The sequence below is a fragment of the Camelus bactrianus genome, chromosome 32, assembly GCF_048773025.1.
Source record: "Camelus bactrianus isolate YW-2024 breed Bactrian camel chromosome 32, ASM4877302v1, whole genome shotgun sequence".
In the NCBI taxonomy this organism is placed as follows: domain Eukaryota; kingdom Metazoa; phylum Chordata; class Mammalia; order Artiodactyla; family Camelidae; genus Camelus; species Camelus bactrianus.
The window spans coordinates 930,503-951,737 of record NC_133570.1 but is presented as its reverse complement, the minus strand read 5'-3'; the positions used below and the strand labels follow the sequence as shown (position 1 = coordinate 951,737).

The window sequence follows — 21,235 nt, the reverse complement described above, 5'->3', positions numbered from 1 at the left end:
TCCGCTCGCCGGAAGTAGGGCCGCCCCTCACCGGAAGTGGCGCTTCCTCCATTTTGTTGCCCGCTATGGCGGCGGTGTCGAGGTTGGGCTCGGGATGCGGCGCTTTTGACTGAGGGGGTAAGGCCAGGCGGAGGCGTCGGGGACATCGGCGTGGCTCAGAAGAGGACCAGCCTGGACGCCGGGGACGCTGTCATGTACGGCGCGAGCAGCGGCCGCGCCAAAACCGAGAGGAAAAGCGGCGCGAAGGAGGAGGCCGGGCCCGGCGGTGCCGGCGGTGGGGGGAACCGAGTGGAGCTGCTGGTCTTCGGCTATGCCTGCAAGCTGTTCCGGGACGACGAACGGGCCTTGGCCCAGGAACAGGGACAGCACCTCATCCCCTGGATGGGGGACCACAAGATCCTCATCGACAGGTCGGTTCCTCCCCCCACCCGCCGGTCCTCCCCTTCCCTCGCCCGCTTGATTTCGTCTGATGTTGACTTGATGGCCAGGACTGAAAAGGGGTTTTCTGGAGTCATCGGGGATCCGGGGGAAACCCTCCTCCCCCGTCCGCACCCCCTGTTGTTTTGGGGGGAGGGGGACGGTGAAACCTGCCCTAAGTCTCTGGCTGGAGCTGCGTGCCGCGTCTGTCGCCGGAGGGATCGTCTCTGCTCCTGCAGCCCCTCTCGCGACCCCTCACCCCTGTCGCTGGGTTGCAGTTGCCACTACGGGCGGCGGAAGCTGCCCGCGCCCTGGGCCTCTCCAGACCGGCGTTCTGGGGCCCTCCGTCCCACGGCTGGGTGTGGTGGGAGGGCAGCCCGAAACGCTGCACGCTGATGCCGCAGTTAGAACCCTCTTGGACCGCATGAGTTGGCCTTGTATCTTTCATGCCCCAGCGCTCACTGTGGAGCGCCCGTATTTTGCCGGGATGACATTTGACTCCCCCCGACTCCTCCCCCATCCTGTGTTAATGCGATAAGTTTGACAGGTTCAGGCCGAGGGTGAAGTTGCCCCTCAGCTGGAGGCCAGTTGACTTCCTGCAGACACTGGCCTTGCTCTTAGAGGTAGCGTTCTTAGGGCTGGTTTCACTGTCTCTTAAAGCCAAAGGGTGGGCCAGGGATACAGATGTGTTCTTTTCAGATCAAACACGCTGGAGGTAATCACCCTAGAGTATGTTTAGCCACTTTGGGTAGGGAGCGGGGTCCCGGGGCCTGGAATTTCTAAAGGTGTTTGATTTGAAAAGGATGACATTACATGATGTAGGACGTTTGCTCCCCTCCCTTCCCGTGTTCTCAGTCCCTCCTTCCTTCTCCTTGGGATTTTTGTTTGTTGGTTTGGTTTTTACCGGTTTGGCAACTCTACTTCTGGGGCCCGGACTGAAAAGTAAGAGTGACCAACCATTAAACCGTGGAGTAGTCTCTCCGAGCGAAGGAAGGCCATCGTTTGAGACAATTAAAACTGGATTCTGCAAAGCCCTGGAACGTGACTGTAGGGATGACCTCTGAGCTGACCAGAATGGACACATTAATGACCAAACGTCTTTTTCCATCCCCAACGTTTCCATTTGGAGTTAGATCTAGACAAGAAGGACTCGTGCAGGGAGGGCTGCCCTCTCAGGTCTGGACCCGACAGCCCCGCTCTCTGCTCAAGCACGCTGTACTTTTAAACCGTGGTTTCTATTGAATGATGCTGCCTGAGTTGTCAGCGAGCTTCCTTTTCCAAAGTGTTACTTGTGGTATTTGTTATTATTAAAGTTTGGTAAGCGAGAAAGTCTGAGCTTTTTATGCAATTTCCAATATCATTCTGTACATGATGTGAGTTAGGTCTTCCAAACTAGTGGGGAGCAAACGCCACACATGTACATGTGCGATATTTTAAAATAATGATCTGCATTTGTAAGTTAAGGAGGTTTACATCAAAGTAAAAATAATTCTGAAATTAAATAAAATGCAATAACTTGGCTACCCTGAAATTTTTGGCCTTTTTTCTTATAATTGTCTTTTTTTTTCTGTAGTATTTTTTGGTCCTCATGACAAAAGTCAGTATTTAAAAATTAGGCAGACTTTTGTTTGTCTCTCTCTATTGGTTTTTGCAACCCTAAATCTGAGTGCTTTGAGTAAAATTCTCTAATTCACTCGTTATCTGAGAGTTGCACATTGACAGCATCTACACTGAATCTTTTATGTTAAAAGCATGGCAGAAAGTGCTCTTCTTATTCTAAATTTGCCTAACGTACCTGTTGGTCCATGCTGGGACACATGGATGTGTCTTCGTGTATGTGATCTCCTGGGGGTGTGAAGTTTAAAGGAAAAGGTTGACACTGCGTCTTCTAATAGTTTTACTCTGTTTCCAGTGAACCTCCTTAAACTGCACGTATATGTCACTGTTCCTATGTATGTGTGTCTCTCTATCACATAACCCAGCACTTATTTCCTCAGCCAAGTGGCTAGGGGGCCAGCCTAGCCACGATTTTACCTCCAATGGACGCAAGTTTCTTTGGTGAAGATCTCTCCTGAGAGTTCGGGACTAGCAGAGAGGAGCGAGGAAATTTCGACCGTTTGGTTCTTACGGATAGGTATTTATGTATTCGGTTTGTGTGAATGTAAGCTATGATATTTGACTTTTCAGAAAAAAAAATTTTTCTTTTAATTTTTTTTTTTGGCAAATGGCATTGAATGGTTAACGAAACCATGAACGGTAAGAACTGCCACCGAGGTGGACACCATTTATGCTATTAGAGGAGTGCTTACCTTTAATTATAAGTTTTGTCATAGTGTGGAAAGGAGTGAGACTTTGTTAAGATAACTGGAGTTTAAAAGTAGGTGAGCTTTGACTAGCCAAATTAAGTATAAATCTGGGAAGAGTTTTTATGTTTGCTTTATTATTTGATTCCTTTGTTTTACTCGGTAAGTATACACGTGAAGCCTCGCACACAGCACCGCAGAGGGTGATTCCTTGCCGCTGACCAGCGCGTTCACATTGCAGATACGATGGGCGCGGTCACCTGCATGACCTGTCTGAGTACGATGCTGAGTACTCGACGTGGAACAGAGACCACCAGCTCTCCGAAGAGGAGGCCCGCGTCGAGGCCCTGTGTGATGAGGAGAGGTATTTAGCCTTGCATACGGACTTGCTTGAGGAGGAGGCAAGGCAAGGTACTGCTCAAGACAAACTTACTTAAGCAACAAACTTTTAAAATTTTTTTAAGTATATTAAAAGTTACTCCCATTCATTTTTTTATACTCACTCTTTCTGATATTATCTTGACAGTACCCAGTGGATTGGAAAAACAGGAGTCTTTGCGTTCTGAGAGGACCTCAGGATAGTTTATATATAGAGCCACAGAGAATTTTCCCAGCTTTTGAGGGCAGACTGGGATTTGACAAAACAAAAACCAAACTCTTTAACTGTTCTTCTTTAACAGTATCGTATAAATTAAAATTGATGTTCTTGTCTTTGCCTTAACAATCTTTCATGCAGTTCTTAATCCCCAAGTTTCTCAGCAGGAAGAAATTGTCCACAAAATCGCGTGTTCTGCTGTCTGTGGTAAACACGTGCTGGCAGAAGTGTACACTGATAGATGTGAAGTGTGAATTTTTAAACTGTCTTTGCCTCAAAAAGAGGTTGGAGAAATTGTGTTGTATGCTTTACCGATAGCTACAACTTTAGAAATATGTATAAAATTTTTCTCAGTAAGTTTCTGTTTTTGTTAATAAAATTCTCGTTTTTATTCAAGAGGAAGAATACAAGCGTTTGAGCGCAGCCCTGGCCGAGGACGGCAGCTACCGTGCTGTGGGGCTCACGTACGGCGGTGCCTACTATGACCCGTCCGAGCCCACGGAGGAGGAGGAGCCCTGCAGGCAGAGAGGTGAGGGCCGCCCAGGCGGCGGCGCGGGGGGCAGCCACAGTCACCGCGGCATCGCCGCGGGGCAGGGACAGAATGTCGCTGGTGCTCCTTCTCAGGGTGAAAACAGCTGAGAGCAGGGAAGTGACTTGTTCGTAGAGACGAGAGTGAGTTCAGGCGAGTGGTCTGCCTGGGATCTCGTTGTCTTTTCCTTTATTTCTCTTGGGTTCAGGGAGCAGGAAGTTACCCCCTCTGGATGCTGGTTCTAGACTGACAGCACGTCTGTTGAAATCTCAGTGACTCATTCTTGGGGCGTTGAAGGGACAGGCATTAGCCACCCTCCTGCTAACCTGCTTCTTCACATCCCTCCACGACTGAACTATGGCAGCTGTCCAGTGGAGGGACACCTGGGGGTCGGTTCTTACTGAATAGAAAAAGCACAAGGCCCTGGTTATGCTTGATAGGCCCTGGGACGTATGCTGACCACAGTATTTTAAAATAATATTTACATAAAATTAAAGATTTTAAGTTAATGCCTTTCTGGATTAACTCTGAGAACTTTGAATATTTTTTTGAAAAAATAGTGCTACTGAAAAATCTGGACTCGCATCCACAGGACCAAACATACGAGGTCACTTTGATCGGCCCTGGGAGCATCTTTATTACCGCCCTGCGTGCTGATCGGTCATGAATTGTCAGTAACAGTAAAATGAACCTGAAACACTGAGGTTGCATCACTGGACTCAGGATATTCTGCCTGAAGAGAAGGGCAGCTTTAGAAGCCTGTTCTCATGTTCAGAATAATAAACTGGAGTCATATACAGAGGGATTTAATTTTAGAGCTAACTGAACCTGTGATTTGGGACTTAATTGGCTTCTCCGTCAGTAACAAGCCTGTTAACAAGTATGAAGGAATTGTAACAGTGTAACATTAAAATGCCATCCGCCTGCATGGGGCAGCCGCCCGGGAGCTCCCCCATCCCCTTTACCAAGGGGCGCGTCACGTGGAGCCGTGGGGTGTGGGGGCAGACGTGTGCGAGCACTCTCCTCGCCGCCCTTCCTTTCTTTCTGCTCGTGACTTTGTGGGCGTAAAAATCCCTGCTGCACAGCTCTGTTCTGTGAGCTTCTACCAAGATTTTCCAGGTGTGATTTTAACCGTGTTGAGTTAAAGCCCGGGTAAGGTAGTAAACACCTCTTGCACGGACTTCTGGATCCAAGCGTATCTCAGAGGTTATGATGCGGTGGCCGTGTTCTTGCAGGTTTAAGAAGTAACCACTCACCCCTTTATCCAGAGTAAGTTATCCATTTTAGGATTCTAGACAGTTCATATTTTATTGTCTCATCTCTGAACCACATGCACTGAATCTGCTTTAAACATGTGGCGTCTGATCAGAAGGGAGGAGTGCTCATTGTCACCACTTTACAAGCGAAGATTTGAGATTTCCAAAGGCCAGTGCCTTTTGCAAGATCAATCGACTGTCTTTGAAAAATCTAGAATAATTCCTTAACATTTTAGATTAGGCTCAGCAGACTATGACCGAAGGCCCAGTTGGCCTGTGACGGTGAAGTTCTGTCGTGGGAGCGCCGCGCTTGTCTGTCCGTGTGTTGTCTGTGCGGCTCCTGGAGTCGCACAGAGGCAGACCGCGGGCCCAGGGAGCCAGAAGTACGTGGCGTCCGGCACTTTGCAGAGGGACGTTGCCAAGCCCTGTTCTAGGAGTTGAACAGTCGTCCCAGTGTCACTACTGGACTAACTGATGTTAAGCTTGGTTGTGATTATTGGATTTTAGGAACTTTAATGTGACTTCGTTCTCTTTTCCAACTTCTAGTGTACTTTCTCTGTAACATGAAGTCCTCAGTGTTTGAAATGTGTCACGTTTTAAAATGGAGCCACATTCTCAGAGCTTTGCTTTATGTGCCGATTAATTTTATAGAAGTTGGGCCCATATAAAGCTTACAGCTTGACTTTTTATGTTTAACTCATATTAATATAAATTAAATGCCATTTCTAGAAAAAGGAACATAAACACATGTGCACACAAGCACATGTAAACACTTTTTTAATAAAATTCAGTTTGGTACCCGGTACCACTGACAACCACATTTTACTTTAATGTTGTATTATCTTAAAATTAAAAAATTTTTTGTTTGTTTTCCTGAGTCACCAACACATCTGAATATTCCTTGGTTTTAAAAGCTGATGCACAGTTGACCCTTGAGCACACAGCAGTGAACGGTGCAGTCCACTTTTTCTCGGGTTTTTGAGTAATTATGGTCCTGCACTGCCGGGAAACCATGGGCGTGGAGCCCCAGGCGCAGGGCCAGCCTCAGGTCATGAGCGTCCAGGAATCTGGGTTTCCCCTGCGGATACCGAGGGACAGCCGCGCTGTCGTACGTGTTTTAATACTTCAGAACCTTGTGCTGGTGTCCAGAAGCGGCTGATGGCGCCTTTCCTCTGTGTGACTTCACTCCTCGCTGCCTTCTTGCAGCTGTTTTCAGGCCAATTCCTAGCCTTTAGATTTTCGTAGTTTTTCATCGTTGTTCCTTATCTTTTTAACGAGAAAAACTCATTAAGTTTACTTGAGTCTGAGCTAACAGTGCAGTGGTTGGTTTTTATTGGGCGCTACGAAGCCATTTTTCTGTAAATAAAGGTGTGTGTGAGGACAGAGGGAATCTGCGCAGCCCACCTGTGCACAAAGCCCTTTGGATTCAGACGCCTTTGTTTCTGTGGGCGGCTTAGTGCCAAGGCAGGCTGTTGGAACAAAGCTCCCACCACTGTGTCATTTTAGGGAGCTGCAGTAAACATGCTTTCTGCGCACACCTTTGGCCTCATTCTTGGCATGTTGCAAACCGGTGTTCCTAACATTTACTGGTTCTGCTGTGTCATTTGTTTGCTGGAACAGAACGGGGTTGCTGATTACAGCAGTTTCTGGGCCATAGTAAATCTTCAGTTCTTGGGCGGAGAGCAGGGTGTGTGAGCTGAGGGGGCGGCGTTAAGTGCTGACTCTTTATAGGAACCTCCCGTCAACCTGTGTCGTTGGAATGCAGTCCTCAGGTGGTTATGGACGATGAGGCCTGCTCAGAGCTCCCCCTTGGCTTCACAGAATTAGGTTTGATAGGAGACTTTGAAATGGTTCGTCTGTTTTAGGAGAGTCCATCATGTATGCGGGAAACGTTTGTTTGTTTTGATGATGATTTCGTATTTCTTTAATGTCATCTTTTTTGAAAGAAAAACCTAAGATGCTGAAATCCTTTAAACTGATAGCTTCTATGTGTTTTCTACCATGTTTTTTGTGTGTTTCTCTGTGTCCTTTGAGATTGATCATCTGACAGTGTGCAGGGGGCACCTTGGAGTTCAGAGTTACAACGTTTAGTACTTTGTGTGACGTGCAGCAGACAAATGTTTACTGAATGAGCCACTAAAGAATAAATGGAAATGGAAAAAAGTGCACTTGACTATTTGTGAGAGAGGTGGTCTGCTTGAGTAGAGAAGTCTTGGCAGTTGGGTGCAAGGGCTTTGCAGTTCAGCGATGAAAAGTGGTCGTCTTGGAATTGAGCACCTTGCACTGTGCCTGCCACTCGGTGGGGTCCACAGAGACAGTCGGGAGGAGTGCCCAGCAGGCCAGGGGTTGGGGGGAGGAGAACTGGACGCTGTCGGGCGCCTGCTCAGCGCCGAGCGTTGGGGTGGAGGCCCACACGCGAGTTGTCTCAGCCTCCGGCCCCAGGTCCATGCTGCCACCACGTTTGTACAAGGGAGAGGCTGAGACGGAGAGCGGGGGGCACCACGTCCCGCTGCAGCTCCCCGCCTCTCTGGGGTTCGGCGTGGGGGTTTTACCCCCACGTGGTGGGAAGAACAGAAAACAGGGCGCGTTCCTGGAGCAGCGGGCCCGGGAGAACCGTCAGGAGCCGGCTGCCGCCTCCCCTCCTAGTCGCCTGCTGTTGCCGGGTGCCTTCTTTCCAGGTCGTTGCTCTGAAGTTTTTTGTGTTTTCTTTTCATACAGAAAAAAATGAGGCTGAAAATGTAGAGGAAAACGAGGAGCCTTTCGTCGCACCCTTCGGGTTGAACGTGCCGCCGGACGTGGAGCTGGTAGGTGTCCTTCGGCTCCCGATGCTGGCAGCCCTGTCACTGTGTGCTCCCAAGTCTAGTGTGAGACCGTCACGGTGGCGGCTCTTGGTAGTGTAGGTGAGTGACGCTTTAAAGGTATTTGTGAGTTAATGGAGAGGAAAATCACATGCCACCTACTTTCCTCTAGAGAGGAAGGGGGAGTCAGGGCAGGGTCCCTGGACCAGAGCATCGGGGGTGGGGGAGCGCTCGCTCTCAGAGCTCCCAGGTTGACTCCCCAGGTGCTCCCAGCGTGCAAAATCCGAGTCGAAGTTAGCGGTGTGGCCGTTGGCCACGGTTAGACGCCAGAACGCCCTGCCCAAGGCATCGTGGCTCTCGGCAAAGTTGCTTGGCTCTGGCTTTTCCTAGGGTGGTTTCTGTGGGCAGGTAAGATGTGTATCTTTGCTGTAACGCCTTCCTGGCGCTCCTCCACCCAGTTGTCCTCCCCGCGGTGAGTAGGCCCCTTGGTGTCTCCCGGCGGCGGCCTTGCTGGTGGCCTGAGCTCCTGGCAGAGCCGGGACTCTAGCACGTGATCTCACCCCACTCTTTGAGCACAGCGGCTTGGGGTTGCGTCGCAGGGCCTCTCTGAGGGCTTTCTGCGTGCCCTCTGGTTTAATGCTCATAACCCTGCGAGGGAGCTTATGGTTACTATCTCCCCTTCACAAATGAAGGAAAGGGAAGATTTGGGTCACTGACAGCACACAGGACCTCTAGCCCGTGGTCTTAACTGTCATGCCGTCACAAGTCACCACGCTTCGTGGGATTTTTATTTGTTAATGTACGTACTTGAGAGGGGGATTTGTGCTCAGCATAAGCCTTTTCCTCTGGCGTTTTCCTGACTGGATTGCAGGCCCCGTGGGCAGGGGTGTTCTAGATTCCTGTCTGTGTCCTGCTGGGGTCACTAGAGATGTGGTGGATGCTGGAATCTGCCCAGAAAGCCTCCTCCGTGCTCCACATGGCGCTCCTCCCTGCCTCAGCTCGGTGGCGTGTGCTTCATGTGTGTACAGGCGATGGGGGATGCCAGCCCAGCCCTCTAATGCCCGCCCCCACCCCCCCCAATTCCTCTGTTACCAGGCCTCCCTCTCGCTCTCACGCGCATGCGCGCGCGCGCGCGCTCTCTCTCTCTCTCTCTCTCTCTCTCTCTCACGTGCTCTCTCTCTCTCTCTCTCTTGCAAATATGGGTAAAAATGTCTGAATTTTGCAAAGTGAAATTGTGACTTATGTTTGATTCCTTGTTTCTACCATGGATCAATTTGCTGTAGTTAAAACTGAAAATGTTATCTGAAGATTTGGCATCCTGAGGCTGGTATTAATTTTTTCGTTTGTTTTCTTTATTTGGTTAGGGGAGGTAGTTAGGTGTGTGTATGTCTGTATGTGTTTAATGGGTTCAATCCCCAGGACCTCATGCGTGTTAACTAAGCATGCGCTCTACCACTGAGCCGCACCGCCCCCTGACCCCAGCATTAATACATTTCTGTGGATTGTTACATGTCATGGTCCTATTTGTTCTGAAATAACGCTGTTCACCATGAAAAACCCGTTAAAAATGGGTTGCCCCCCAACCCATATTCAATGCTAAAAGCTTCTGTTTGAGGTTGACTATGTGGAATTTGTTTGATATGAAAGATCATTTTTGACCTTTTATGCAAATATGAATATGGAGGTATAATAGGTTTCATTGCCTTGTTTAATTTCTATTAAAATGTTTAATGGCTGTATGGTCCCGAAGAACATCACTGAGCTATTTAATGTTCTCCCAAAACTAAGAATATTTACTGCCCGTCGGGGAGCAAAGTAAGCCGTGTGGTATAGTGATTTGCTCTCTCAACGTAGAGCTCTTTCTGGTGTTACTACAAAAAGGAGGAAGTCGTCTTGATTATGTGGAAATCGTGTTTCTGTGCAGGTCGCTGGCGGAGAGACAGCTTGCTTTTCCTTTATGGTGGTGTCAGTGTTTCATTCTTCATAGTTACTGTGGTTTGGGACAGTGATTCACTGTGTAAACCGTACACTGTCATGCCCAGGCTCGTGGGGAAAATGTCGGAAGGCAGAGGGGTCTGCATCACGCGCTCCCCTTGGGGACAGCGCCGAGGCTGCCAGCTCGCGTTTCGGCGGACGCCTGCTGCCTGGGTGCGTGGCTTGCTCTGGCTGCGGCCGTGGTGGGTGGGGGGCCCTCTTAGTTAAGACAGCAGGTGCTTCAGAGGAGTCTCGGTTTTTAAACCAGGCTTTAGGCTTAGAACCTACCCACTGCGGGCCCTCTGCGATTTTGTGTGAGGGGCAAGGAGCAGTCAGGGATCGCAGGGCCCTGGGAGCCCGTGCTGGTGCCTGCCCAAGACTGGTCACCGCAGACGCTGCCCGCCCGGGTCCAGGCCCCGCCAGGCCTCGAGACTCCAGCCCCTAGGGCACCTCACGGCCTTACTTCAGTTTTCCGTGGTGACTCTGTGTGCGATTCTTATGTTTCTTGGGATGTAGGACCTGTTTTGCCCGGAATGCGCAGCCCAGCGTCATTTGTCCTGACGTGTGTTCAGTCACCCACCCTTTCCCGGGGACCTGGAGGTCACTTTCGTCACTCCCAAGTGCTCTGCAGCCCCGGCCAGTCTCTGCCTGTGCTGTGCGGTGCTGCTCTGCGGGGAAGGTGGACAGCGGGCCACTTGGCCTGTTCTCTCGTGCCCCTGAGAGGCAACAGACGGCACAGGTCGAGCTCTGAGCCCAAACGATGTCCCGCAAATAACGGCGGCAGGTGCACGAGGTCACAGGGACCCACGTGTTCCCTAAGACCGCGCGTTTCACTGCTGCCCAGCAGGCCTCTGTCTGAATGCACTTCCAGGGGAGCTGTGCTTGTCTGAGCGTATCTTATGGACAAAAGGAAAAGGGGGAAGGGGCAGTGCACGGTCGCGGCAGGCGCCGCGCTTCCGTCTGCTGGGTTGGTGACAACATCAGGTGGTAACCGTGCGTGGACCATGCGCCGGGCGCGGCGCTGGGCTTTCCACTGAAGTGAGGCTCTATTGGATACTGTTGTGATTAGAGCCTGATTCTTGTCGTAAATTCGGCTGCTCTTGCCACAGGAGCGGTGGGAAGAAAAGAAACGTGAGTGACCCTGTGTTCCTGCGGAGCGAGAGCGCTCGCCTTCCCCCAGGGTCTGTGACGGATGACGAGTGTTCCCCTGGCGCAGGACGTGTCGTGCGCCTCTGCCCTCCGGGCGCTTTGTTAACTGTCTGTCTGTCTGTGCGGAACCTAAATGGGTTTACGAAGTTGTATGTGTCGCTGTATTCCTTTACAGCTTCAGGGTTTTGAATCTTGTTTTGGAAGCCCTTTCCACCCTAAAATTTTAGACATTTTCCTGTATTTCCTGGTATTACTTCCACAGTTTCGTTTGTACAGCTGACTTGTGGCTCGATCTGGTGTCTGTCTGGGACTCTGAGTGAAGGCGGTGTCTAACTTCTCTCCCTGGCCGTGGAGGAAGAGAGGGCAGCCCGCTGCCCTCGGGGGCCCCCCTCACCCGCCCCACCTGCCCCCCGTCCTGCTCCAGGCGTCTGCGCTCCCGCGGTTCCCGAGGCTCGTTGGGAGTCTCCCCTGGTGCGGGTTCTCTGACCTCGCGCGCCGTCCCCCCGCTCCCCGGGGCCCGCTGCGGAGTTCTCGGGGCCACGTGAGTGGAGCTTGGGAGGAGCTGGGAGGTGTTAGCTGCCCTCTTGGGCCCAGTCGCTTCTTAAAAGCAGCTCTCCCCTGTGTCCGTCAGTCCTCGTGACACACACGTATCTGTGTGCTGGTTATCTCCTAAAGCCTACTCTGCGGTAGGAATAATCATGACATTCTTCACGAGAAGAGGTTTTCCCCTGAAACTAACGTGACGCTGACGGTGGAGGAGGACTTTCTCCGCTCCGGGTGTTGACCCTGCACCAGCCCCTGGTGGCAGGCCTGAAGGATGTTCACAAGGAGCTTTGCTCTCCGCCGTCACTGTCTAGTCTGGAAGTCACCTGTACACTGCCTTTTGACCACTGTAGCCATAATGCTATTTCCTAAGTAGGCCTACTTTTAAGAAACTTTAGACCGTTAGGTTGATGTGGTCAACAGAGGACACCTCCACTCGGAGGGCAAGGGATTGTGTTTCCTTTAAGGACAATCGCTGTGAAGTGATCGTTCGTAATCGTCGTGTGCATGGGCTGCACTGATTCAAAAGCCAGTCTCCCTGTTGAACCAGAGCCCGTGGAAATGCACATCAGGGTCTGCGCTTCCACGCCTTTGACGTGGACTCTAGCTTCTGTGGGGGTCAGTAAACACCTTTACTTGTGGATGTTTATCCTGTGTGAGTGTGGAGAGCGTTATTAGTTCAAGAATTAAATTTGAGAATTAAGGCATTTATATTTGATGAAGGATTCAACCTTGAAATTACAGTATAAATGTTTTTAATTAACTGCCCATTTTTAGTGAGAATAATTTCCCACTTTATTTGCGTGCAATTTCCTAGCATCAATCTCTTCATTGATACTAGAAGAATTTTAGATGTATGGCTTCCAGCTCTTGGGCTGAGGGCTCCATGTGTGGATAGGAATTGCTGGCTCGAGACGCGGTGGGCGTGACTCAGCATTGGTTTGGAACTCCGTACTTTAAGTGGGAGTGTGGCTGATCGGGGGCCGGAGCCCCGCCTTACAGGGAGCAGGAAGGAGGAGCTGGTGAGGAGGGTGGGTGCAGGAGAGGCTTGGCCTGAGCGCGTGCTTTCTCTGGCTGTACAGATGGGTGTTTTCCAAGCGATAAAGAGGAGTACCAGCTGCGAAAAAGGGAAGAGAAGGGGTTCTTAGGTCCTTGAGAAACTTGTAGGAACGTGTGCCTCTCCCTAGAAAAATGTTCGTGTGTGTGTAAACTCGCATGCCCCTTTCCCAGGGGCTTCCCGAGCCCCTGGCCCCTGGTGTGGAAACCCGCTGAGTAGTGCAGGAAGCCTGCCTCTGGGCAGTTCGGTGCGAAGCTGGAGTAGCACCGAGGTGGGTGCCTCGTCTCCCCACAGAATGCTGCGTGTTCAGAAAGTGACCAGGTGCTTCCAAAGGAAATCACTTCTTCTTCTTTTTTTTTCTTTTTTTCACTTATTTTTTGATGGGGGGAGGTAATTAGGTTTATTTAGTATTTATTCTTTGAGGAAGTAGTGGGAGTTGAACCCAGGACCTCCCGCATGCTAATCGTTGCTCTGCTGCTTGAGCTGTGCCCTCCCCCAGAAGTGACCTCGTACGGTCGACAGTGAGACAGGGCTATGTCTGTTGAGCCACGCGGCCGCGGGTGACGTGGGTGTGTGCTCTCTCGCAGCCCCCGACGGCCAAGATGCACGCCATCATCGAGCGCACGGCCAGCTTCGTGTGCAGGCAGGGCGCGCAGTTTGAGATCATGCTGAAGGCCAAGCAGGCCCGGAACTCCCAGTTTGACTTCCTGCGCTTTGACCACTACCTCAACCCCTACTACAAATTCATCCAGAAAGCTATGAAGGAAGGACGGTATACGGTACTGGCAGAAAACAGGAATGAAGAGAAAAAGAGTACGTGACCCTGTTTCTGTCCTGGGCTGGGCTGGGGGCAGGGTCGCCCTGGGAGGGTTGGAGAGGGTCGAGCTTACTCACAGATGCCTGGCTGAAAGGTGTCTGTGAAACCCTGCCCCTAAGGCGCGGTGGTCAAGCCTGCGGGCGCTGTACGCGTGACGCCCATCTTGATAAGCCTTGAAAATATATCAGGTTCTCAATTCGTGCTCTTATAGATGGTTGAAGTAGACGTAAACACTGATGCTGTCAGAGCACAGCCATCCAGGCTGGGAGGGTGCCCTCTCGTTGGGGCTGCTCGACAGACATGGTGCAGAGAAGGCAGCGAGCCTTGTGCTACCAGATCGTTCTAACACACACTCTGCGAGGGCCTGAGCTCCAGTCCACAGGCCCCTGAAAGCGAAATGGTTACCCTTCCTCTGCCTTGTTTTTACTCATCTCTCCTTAAGCTATTTTCATAAGAGTCTAAATTTAGAATTCTTACTGCAAAGGGTTTCGCATTGAGTTCAGAGACAGCAGTCCGTGTGAACCTGCCGTGAGAGCGCGCTCTCCACCGAGACATGGTTTTCACAGCCAGTGGTGTGCGTCTCACCGCACATCTCGTCTTCTCCGTGTCTGTTCGCTGGAGTTTTAAAAAATAGTCCTTGCTGTTGTTTTGCCTTCATAAAGCAGTGAGATTTTTGCCTTTTTTCTAACAAATTTAAAGACAGAGAGGCCCTGGACTAGTAAATGCCAGAGGGAAGGTGCCAGCCGGGCGAGGTCTTGCTCCTTCCACACCTGCGTGGCCTTCTGCTGAACAGCCTGGGTGGCGACAGTGCAGAGAATAATTTCCGAGGGTGTTTTTGGGCAGGTGACCAAGGAGTGACTGCACGTAGCCCTGCCTTTGTCTGCACCTGAGTTCTTGCATGACGTATTGGTGCCTTGAGATCTCGTACCCTACTTTTGCTTTCAGAGGCGGGGGCCGGCTCCGACCACGAGGAGGACGAGGAGGAGGAGGACGGGAGTTACCTGCACCCGTCCCTCTTCGCTTCCAAGAAGTGCAGCCGCCTGGAGGAGCTGATGAAGGTTCTTATCGCCTTGTGGGCCGTGTGTCGCCGTAGCAAAGCTGCTGGCTTCACCTTGGAAATTACTAAGCAGGCGTTTCTTTTGTCCAACAGCTGTATTGTATTTTGGTATCATTGAGGTACATTTTGCCTTTTGGTTTTGCCGTCGTGGCAGAGATCTGCTTCCTGTATTTTTTTGTGTCCCATTTTGTAAAACCACAGGGGAATTGTCTTCATTTTATTGTAGTTTTTACTCTGGGATATTTAGAGTAAGTAGAATGTTGGTTAAGACTTGGAAACTGTTTTTTCATGCAGATTTCATCATAACAGGATTAGATTTTATAGCTGTCCAGAGTACGTGCTGCTTGAAATTGTCTGTTACCGTCACAGGCACCATAATCTGTTACCTAAAGATATAAATTTTTTTTCTGACCTTCCCTCATCCTTATTATAAAAGAGTCACTCGGCGTTGTCACGCAGTTAGTCCGTGCTGCTCAGTCTGCCATCTGCAATGGAAAAGCAGGGGTCTGTGAGACCCAAGCACACCATTTCGCATCTCACAGGGTGGCTCATCCCTTGAGGGGAGGATTGTAGATTCATTTGACTTGGTGATTCAGAATCAGAAGTTGCTTTAAGGATGGACAAAGTTTCAAGTTTTGAGCAAGTCTGGCGGCTCGCACTTGCATCAGAAGCCGTCCAGTCCTGACCATCACTCCTTCCTTTCCTTAGTGTTGTCAGGAAGGTGGAAGCAGTTCATTTATTCAGTTCCTCTGGAACTCCCGACCGGCCAGAGCTCTCAGACACAGCAGTCAGGCCCTCCGTGCGTGCACGTGTGTGTGGCAATGGTGCGCACGCACGTGCTGAGGTGTTCCTGAAGCACAGATGCTGCTCTGAAGTTGAGCTGAGCCTTCCTGCCACAGGAGGGTTCTGCGTGACGTAGATACAGGAAGCGGTGTGACCTCGCGTCCTCTCTGTCTGCAGCCTTTGAAGGTGGTGGACCCGGATCACCCCCTGGCGGCGCTGGTCCGCAAAGCGCAGGCCGACAGCCCCGCCCCCACCCCGCCCACGGCAGACGGCGCGGCGGGGCAGCCCTCCCGGGTGGAGTACGCCTCTGACTGTGAGTACCTCGCTGTGCGCCTCCCGGCCCACAGCAGCAGCAAGGCTTACCCAGCAGGGTGTTGGGGCGGCGTGGAGGCAGGCCTGGTAGGGGTGCCATGAGGAACCCCCTGCTCAGCCGTCCTTAGGCTTGAGCGCGTAGCTTCAGCCCTCGGCCACCTGTGTTGGCAAGACGGCTGCTGTCACCAGCATCAGCCCTACACTCCGGGCGGAAGGCTGAAGAGGAGGGGCAGGGGCAGACAGGAGGTGCTAGCGACTCTGCCCCTCCTCAGAGACCTCCCCGAAGCCGTGCCTGGCGACCTTCTTTAACCTCGTGGGCCTGACGGTGTCACGTGAGAGGCCGGGAAATGGGCTTCCAGTTCGGTGGGACACATTGCTGCCCTAAACAGAATCAGAGCTCTGTTAAGAAGAGCGGAGAGCGTGGACGGTGGTGGACGTGTGCTGTCAGCCACAGTGGTCTTCCCGAGAAAGACACAGCCTGAGACAGCACGTGGCGCGCGCTCGGGCCTGGTCGCAGCTCCTGGGCACTCTCGCTGATTGCCATCTTCTTTTTAATTACTTAAGGTTATTCATAGAAGGCAAATCTTGAAGTTCTATTCAGGAAATCATTTGAAAGTATTTAACCTCTGCCTCACCGTTATCAGGTCTTTTAAAAATTATCTTATTCAGAGGCAAGATGTAGAAAGAGAGAATAGCCCTTGGCAAAGCTGTGGGGCTTGCGTGCTCGGCCTGCGTCGTGGGCACTGTGACGCCGTGAGCCCGTCCAGAGCCGTTCACTCCCAGCAGCGGCTGGAGACTCGGCCTGAGTTTGATTCTCCCTCAGGGTCGCTGCTTGTTATTTGGAGGCCAAGCCTTTGTGGAGGGCGACACCTGCGCCCTTCACACCCCCGTCTCTCGTGCTTTGACACGCTCAGTTCACATTTTTAGACTTCAAAAGTCAGTTGCTTGAGTGAACTTGATGCGTGTGTCCTAAAAACTCTTGGAGAATTTAGGTAATTTACTTAACTATTAAATCAAGTTGGTTCAAATTTCACTGAGTGCTCAAGTCCAGGAGCAGATCTGGCACGGCTCCCCCTCACCTGGTGCTTAGGTTCCGGGCGGTGGGTGGTGAGCTCGGCATTCGAGGCCACGGTCTCTGCGGCACTGAGTCACTGAGAGCACGGAGGGAGTGAGCCGAGCGTCTGCCCCACCTCATGTCGGTCCAGGAACATCACTGAGGGGACATCTCTTGGCTTCCTTGTTTCCTTTACAAACCTGTCATTGATGTTCGTCAAGTTCAGTGCAGTGCCTGTACACCTCCCCGGCCTCCTGACCCTGAGACGAGGAGAAAATCCGAGCTGAGCGGCCATTTGCACCGCTCACCGCTGGTGTACGTGCAGTCGAGTGCTGGGGTCCTTCCTGGCACAGGGCATCCACAGACTCTGCAGGCCTGGACAGGGCAGTGGCGAGAGAGGCTGCCTGTGACTCGTGGTCCTACTGTGAGATCCCACGGTCTGGCTTTTGACCTTGGGCTGGGCTGAGCAACGCCAGGCGGAAGATGAGAGGGGTGGCCAGGTTCCCGGGAGCTCGCTGCAGTGCCCGGAGCCCGCTGACTCCCTCCTGCGGCCCATCAGGGGCCCACAGGCCACGCTGGCTGTAGCAGCCTCCACCCATCCTTGCTCTGTGCAGACTCTGCTGGCCAGTCCACGGGCATGACCCTTGACCCCAGCCGGAGATGCTCCAGTGAGGGGGGCACCAGTTAGTAACCACCTCTTCCCTCAATAAAATAGTCATTTGACAGCCATCTTCCCCTCCACACTTGCAAGAGTGACAGCCTGAGCAGGACAGGGCATTTGGGGGTCATGCCTGGTGTGGACACACACCCCGCGTGAAGGGCCAGCCCCCCGTCTGCCTGTCCAGCCCAGCAGGGATGAAGGAGCGAATACTGACAGAGCGTGTGGCTGACTAGACATGGATTCCAGCCGTGCCAGAGGGCTGGGGCCAAGTTCTAGGTTTTCCAGAGAAGCAAGGAATCTAGAATGTTTAGGGGAGACATCTCAACTCACAGATCTCAGCAGTGACTTCACATTTTGTCAAAATATGAGGCGGTCTACCAGAACACATGGTAAAGCTGATGCTGCTCTTAGGCACCCGTGTCCCACCTCTGGGTCCAGGGGGGGTCACGGGCATGGGACGGGGACGTCACAGTTTCTCTGCGGAGACAGTCCCCAGCAGCAGTCAGCTCTGCCCAGAGGCTAGGGAAGGGGGCTGAAAGTGTCCTTCAGAGTTCACTGTAAACGCATCACTCCCAGAAGTGAGAGCATTTTCATTAAAATGGGGAGGACAAAGCCAGACTCCACCTGGGTGGGAAGCGCTGGGGGGCCTAGAAGTGGAGGCCTGGACACAGACCCTTTGTGACCAGCCGGGAAGAGGGCAGGGACTAGTGGGGAAAAATGTTCCCGTAAGAGCCCCCTTCGAGCATGGCTCCTTGGGTTGCCATGACAACTGCCCGCCCAGCCTGCAGGGGCCATAGTGGGGAGGTGGCCTGGATGTTCCCGGGAAGAGCCATGGGCCTTTGGGTCCAGATCAGAAGAACACCTAGAAGACATAAACCCAAACACCTGGACTCAGGCTCTCAATGGTGATTGTCCTCGTTTGTGGTTAGATGCTATGGTTATCTTAAAAAACAACAAGCAAGAATATGAAAAATTTGAAAAAGAAGCACAGTTAAGGGAGATGTGGCCCATAAAATAACGAAATGAGATGTTACAGTAGCAGTCCTTTAGAGCCTAATGACTGGTGGCTTAAACCAAGTGTGTGGTTAAAACAATGCTACGTACAGGCCTGAAGTATCTTTTAACTTGGAAGGTGCAGGTGTGCCCTCGGCCCGTTTGATGGGGGCCACGGCCCTGCCTTTGGTGGGTGTCCTCACTGAGCCCAGCCAGGTGCTGTGAGTGAGCGGAACCCCAGGCTCACAGCCTGTTACCTCAGGGCTCTTCCTCCTCCGGTTCCACAGCAGGTTTTTGTTTTTGTTTTTTTTTAAGCAACTGGCATTTTATCCGATCTTTCCAAAGGATTCAGTTTTCACAGAAACTGTAAGTCTCTTTTCTCATTCAGATTTCATCTGTTTGCACAAATTTTAATTAAATACATAATTACAGTATGTTTAACTGGAGAAAGTTTAAGTGGAAAAACTGCTGGTAAAATCAGAAAGGCCCAGCCTTCTGAGGAGCTGCGTCCCGGCCTGGTGTGTTAGTGCCTCCAGGCGCCTTCCCCAGCACAGCCCCAGAAGTTCCTCAGAGAGAAAGGTTGGAGGGGCCCTGGAGACGGATTTAAACCAGGAAGGGCTGTCTTAGGAGAAGCTCAGTGATGGGAAAAGCTGTTTGGAGAACAGATCACATTAGAGCCTCACTTTCTATCCAGCAGCAGAACCACTTCCAGATGTGAGTGTTCTCGGAAAGTGAGGGTACTTTAGCAGATCAAGAATCATGTATTTTAAGCCAACAGACATATTTAGCTAATGGAAAAAATAAAATTGTTGAGAAAGCAGAAAAAAACTAACATACAAACAGCTTGTACAGTCAAATAGGAAAAAGAAGCTAATGGTCCAGTGGAAAAGTGAACTTTATTATGCATAATTTACAAAGATAAAAATGGCCAATTTTTTTAAAAAGTTTATCCTTGCTATGCACTCAGATGGCACTGTATCTGCTTACTTTAGAACATTACTTCCAGAGAAAATAAAATCCAGTGTTTCACTTACGTCAGTGTGCAGGAAATGTATGAAGAATATGGGACTTTTTGGTCCAGTGGAAAGGTGTTCAGGAGTGGGAGGAGGGCATAGCTCAGCAGCAGGGCGCTTAGCATGCACGGGGTCCTGGGTTCAATCCCCAGTACCACCTCAAAACTAAATAAACCTAATTACCCTCAGAAAAAAAAAAAGGAAAGAAAAGTTGCACTTGCAGGCACACAAGAACACTTTGGATTTAAGTCTTCAGATAAAATTTCTGGGCCGTGGAAAATTTATTCATGCGTACATGTTTGAATTTCTTAGTAATTGTAGGGATTATGTGAAAGAAATAGAGACCACGCCTCCAGGGGTGTGCCATCTTCAGCTGTCACGTAAGCAGAGAAGGACAAGGTGGACAGGTGCTCCCGCCTTGCCAGTGGGAGCGTAGACTTGCGCACGGTGGCAGGTGGGCAAGCCAGCGGTGCAGACTGGAAGCCAAAATGCACAGAATTGCACTGACCCAGAACTTCTCCTTCAGTCTCCACACATAGGTGTAAAGACTGAGCTACAGGAGTGTTCCTTGTGAGTAAGATTTTTACTGCTCGCTAAGGACTGAGATGCCCTCTGTTCTTCGGGGGGGGGACTGAGGGAGTGAGTGTCCGCGCCTGTGAGCTCAGGCAGAGTGGGCTGCCGGGGTCAGAGAGGGAGCCCCTCGTCGGGGAGGGCGAGGGCAGAAGGGGAAGGGTAGGTTTGGGGTGAGGCCGTTGGGGTCCGTTCAGAAGAGGGGTCGGGTGAGAGGCCGGTGCCGGCGGTGTGCTCCGAAGAGGACCCAGGAGAACAAGGTGCAGGGCAGGGGAGCCATCGCTCCCTGCCTGCTTGTACTGCTTAGAGCCTCCCCAGAAAAGGCAGAGATGCGAGCTGCTCGCTCGGCAGCGCGGCCGGAGTTAACCCCACGCAGGTCTGCGGTTTTAACGACCGGCCTGTTTTCAGTCCCCGGTACTCTGCCGAGGCTGGAGCCGAGGCCGGGCGCCCGCCTGCGGGTCCTGCAGGGGGCTGCAGTCCCCAGGCTCTTCCGTCTGCTTGTGTTACTCGGTGTTTAGTCATCACCTAGAATGCGCTCGGGCATCCCCTGTTGCTTACTTTCTGCCCATCAGAGATCTCCCTAGATTTTAGCAACCTGGGGAAAAAGCGCCTCTTTTTGTTTTACAGTTAGAAACTCCTTAAATGTGAATGTGTAGAACAGTTTCTTTCACTTACTGGCCCGACCGTGGGCTCTTTCACGCTGTTTTCTGTTATCATTTACTTGTCTTCTGCCGTTTAGCGATTAATCCTTGCGGAAGCGCATAATAAATAAAATTAATGATGCAGGAAGCAGTCATGCTGAGATGCTAGCCACCATTGTAGCATGCACGGTTGCTTTTTAAATAAAATGCCAGCTCCGTTTTTTAATGTTTCTATAAATAGCTTAAGTGAGGTTGAACCACGTGGGGCCATGGTGGGTACTTTCTTGCTGCTGCCCATTTATTTAAGTGTGGTTTTGGCGTTTTTTTTTTTTCCTGCAAAGTCATGACCTTGAAGTGCTTTAATTTACCTGGCAGACTAATTAGAAACGGCTTTATTGTAATTCAGGAGAAGTAGAAGGGAAAAAGTAAAAGGATTACCCAAGACGCCGCCCTCTAGCAATGGCCATTTTTATCATTAGGTGGAAACGCCACTGACACAGTGGGAAAGACTGAGATGATGTAGTAAATAAAGGAGCCAAAGCAGCTCGTAGCTGCAGGACGCAAAGACGATGCTCACGCAAAGACAGGGAGTAAAGACTGACGTATGGGGCGGGGGAGCAGCTCGGTGGCAGAGCGCGTACTTACTAGCACTCGTGAGGTCCTGGGTTCAGTCCCCAGTCCCTCCGTTAAAAAAAATTTGTTTAAGTTCATTA

General features: G+C 51.3%; 1 protein-coding gene across 4 annotated transcripts in view; it reads left to right on the top strand.

Annotated features, from left to right (window-relative positions):
• The first annotated feature begins 36 nt into the window (after window positions 1-36).
• Window positions 37-21,235, top strand: part of SFSWAP (splicing factor SWAP) — a 66,625-nt gene continuing 45,426 nt past the window's right edge. For 2 of the 4 annotated variants that reach the window (XM_074356223.1, XM_074356222.1), the window contains exons 1-7: window positions 38-410; window positions 2,962-3,131; window positions 3,713-3,844; window positions 7,819-7,904; window positions 13,209-13,434; window positions 14,384-14,496; window positions 15,456-15,591. In XM_074356223.1, the coding sequence (XP_074212324.1) occupies window positions 193-410; window positions 2,962-3,131; window positions 3,713-3,844; window positions 7,819-7,904; window positions 13,209-13,434; window positions 14,384-14,496; window positions 15,456-15,591 (1,081 nt within the window). In that variant the 5' untranslated portion in view covers window positions 38-192. Of the gene's footprint in view, window positions 411-2,961; window positions 3,132-3,712; window positions 3,845-7,818; window positions 7,905-13,208; window positions 13,435-14,383; window positions 14,497-15,455; window positions 15,592-21,235 lie in introns of all 4 variants that reach the window. The other 2 variants (XM_074356224.1, XM_074356225.1) reach the window with 2 other exon arrangements.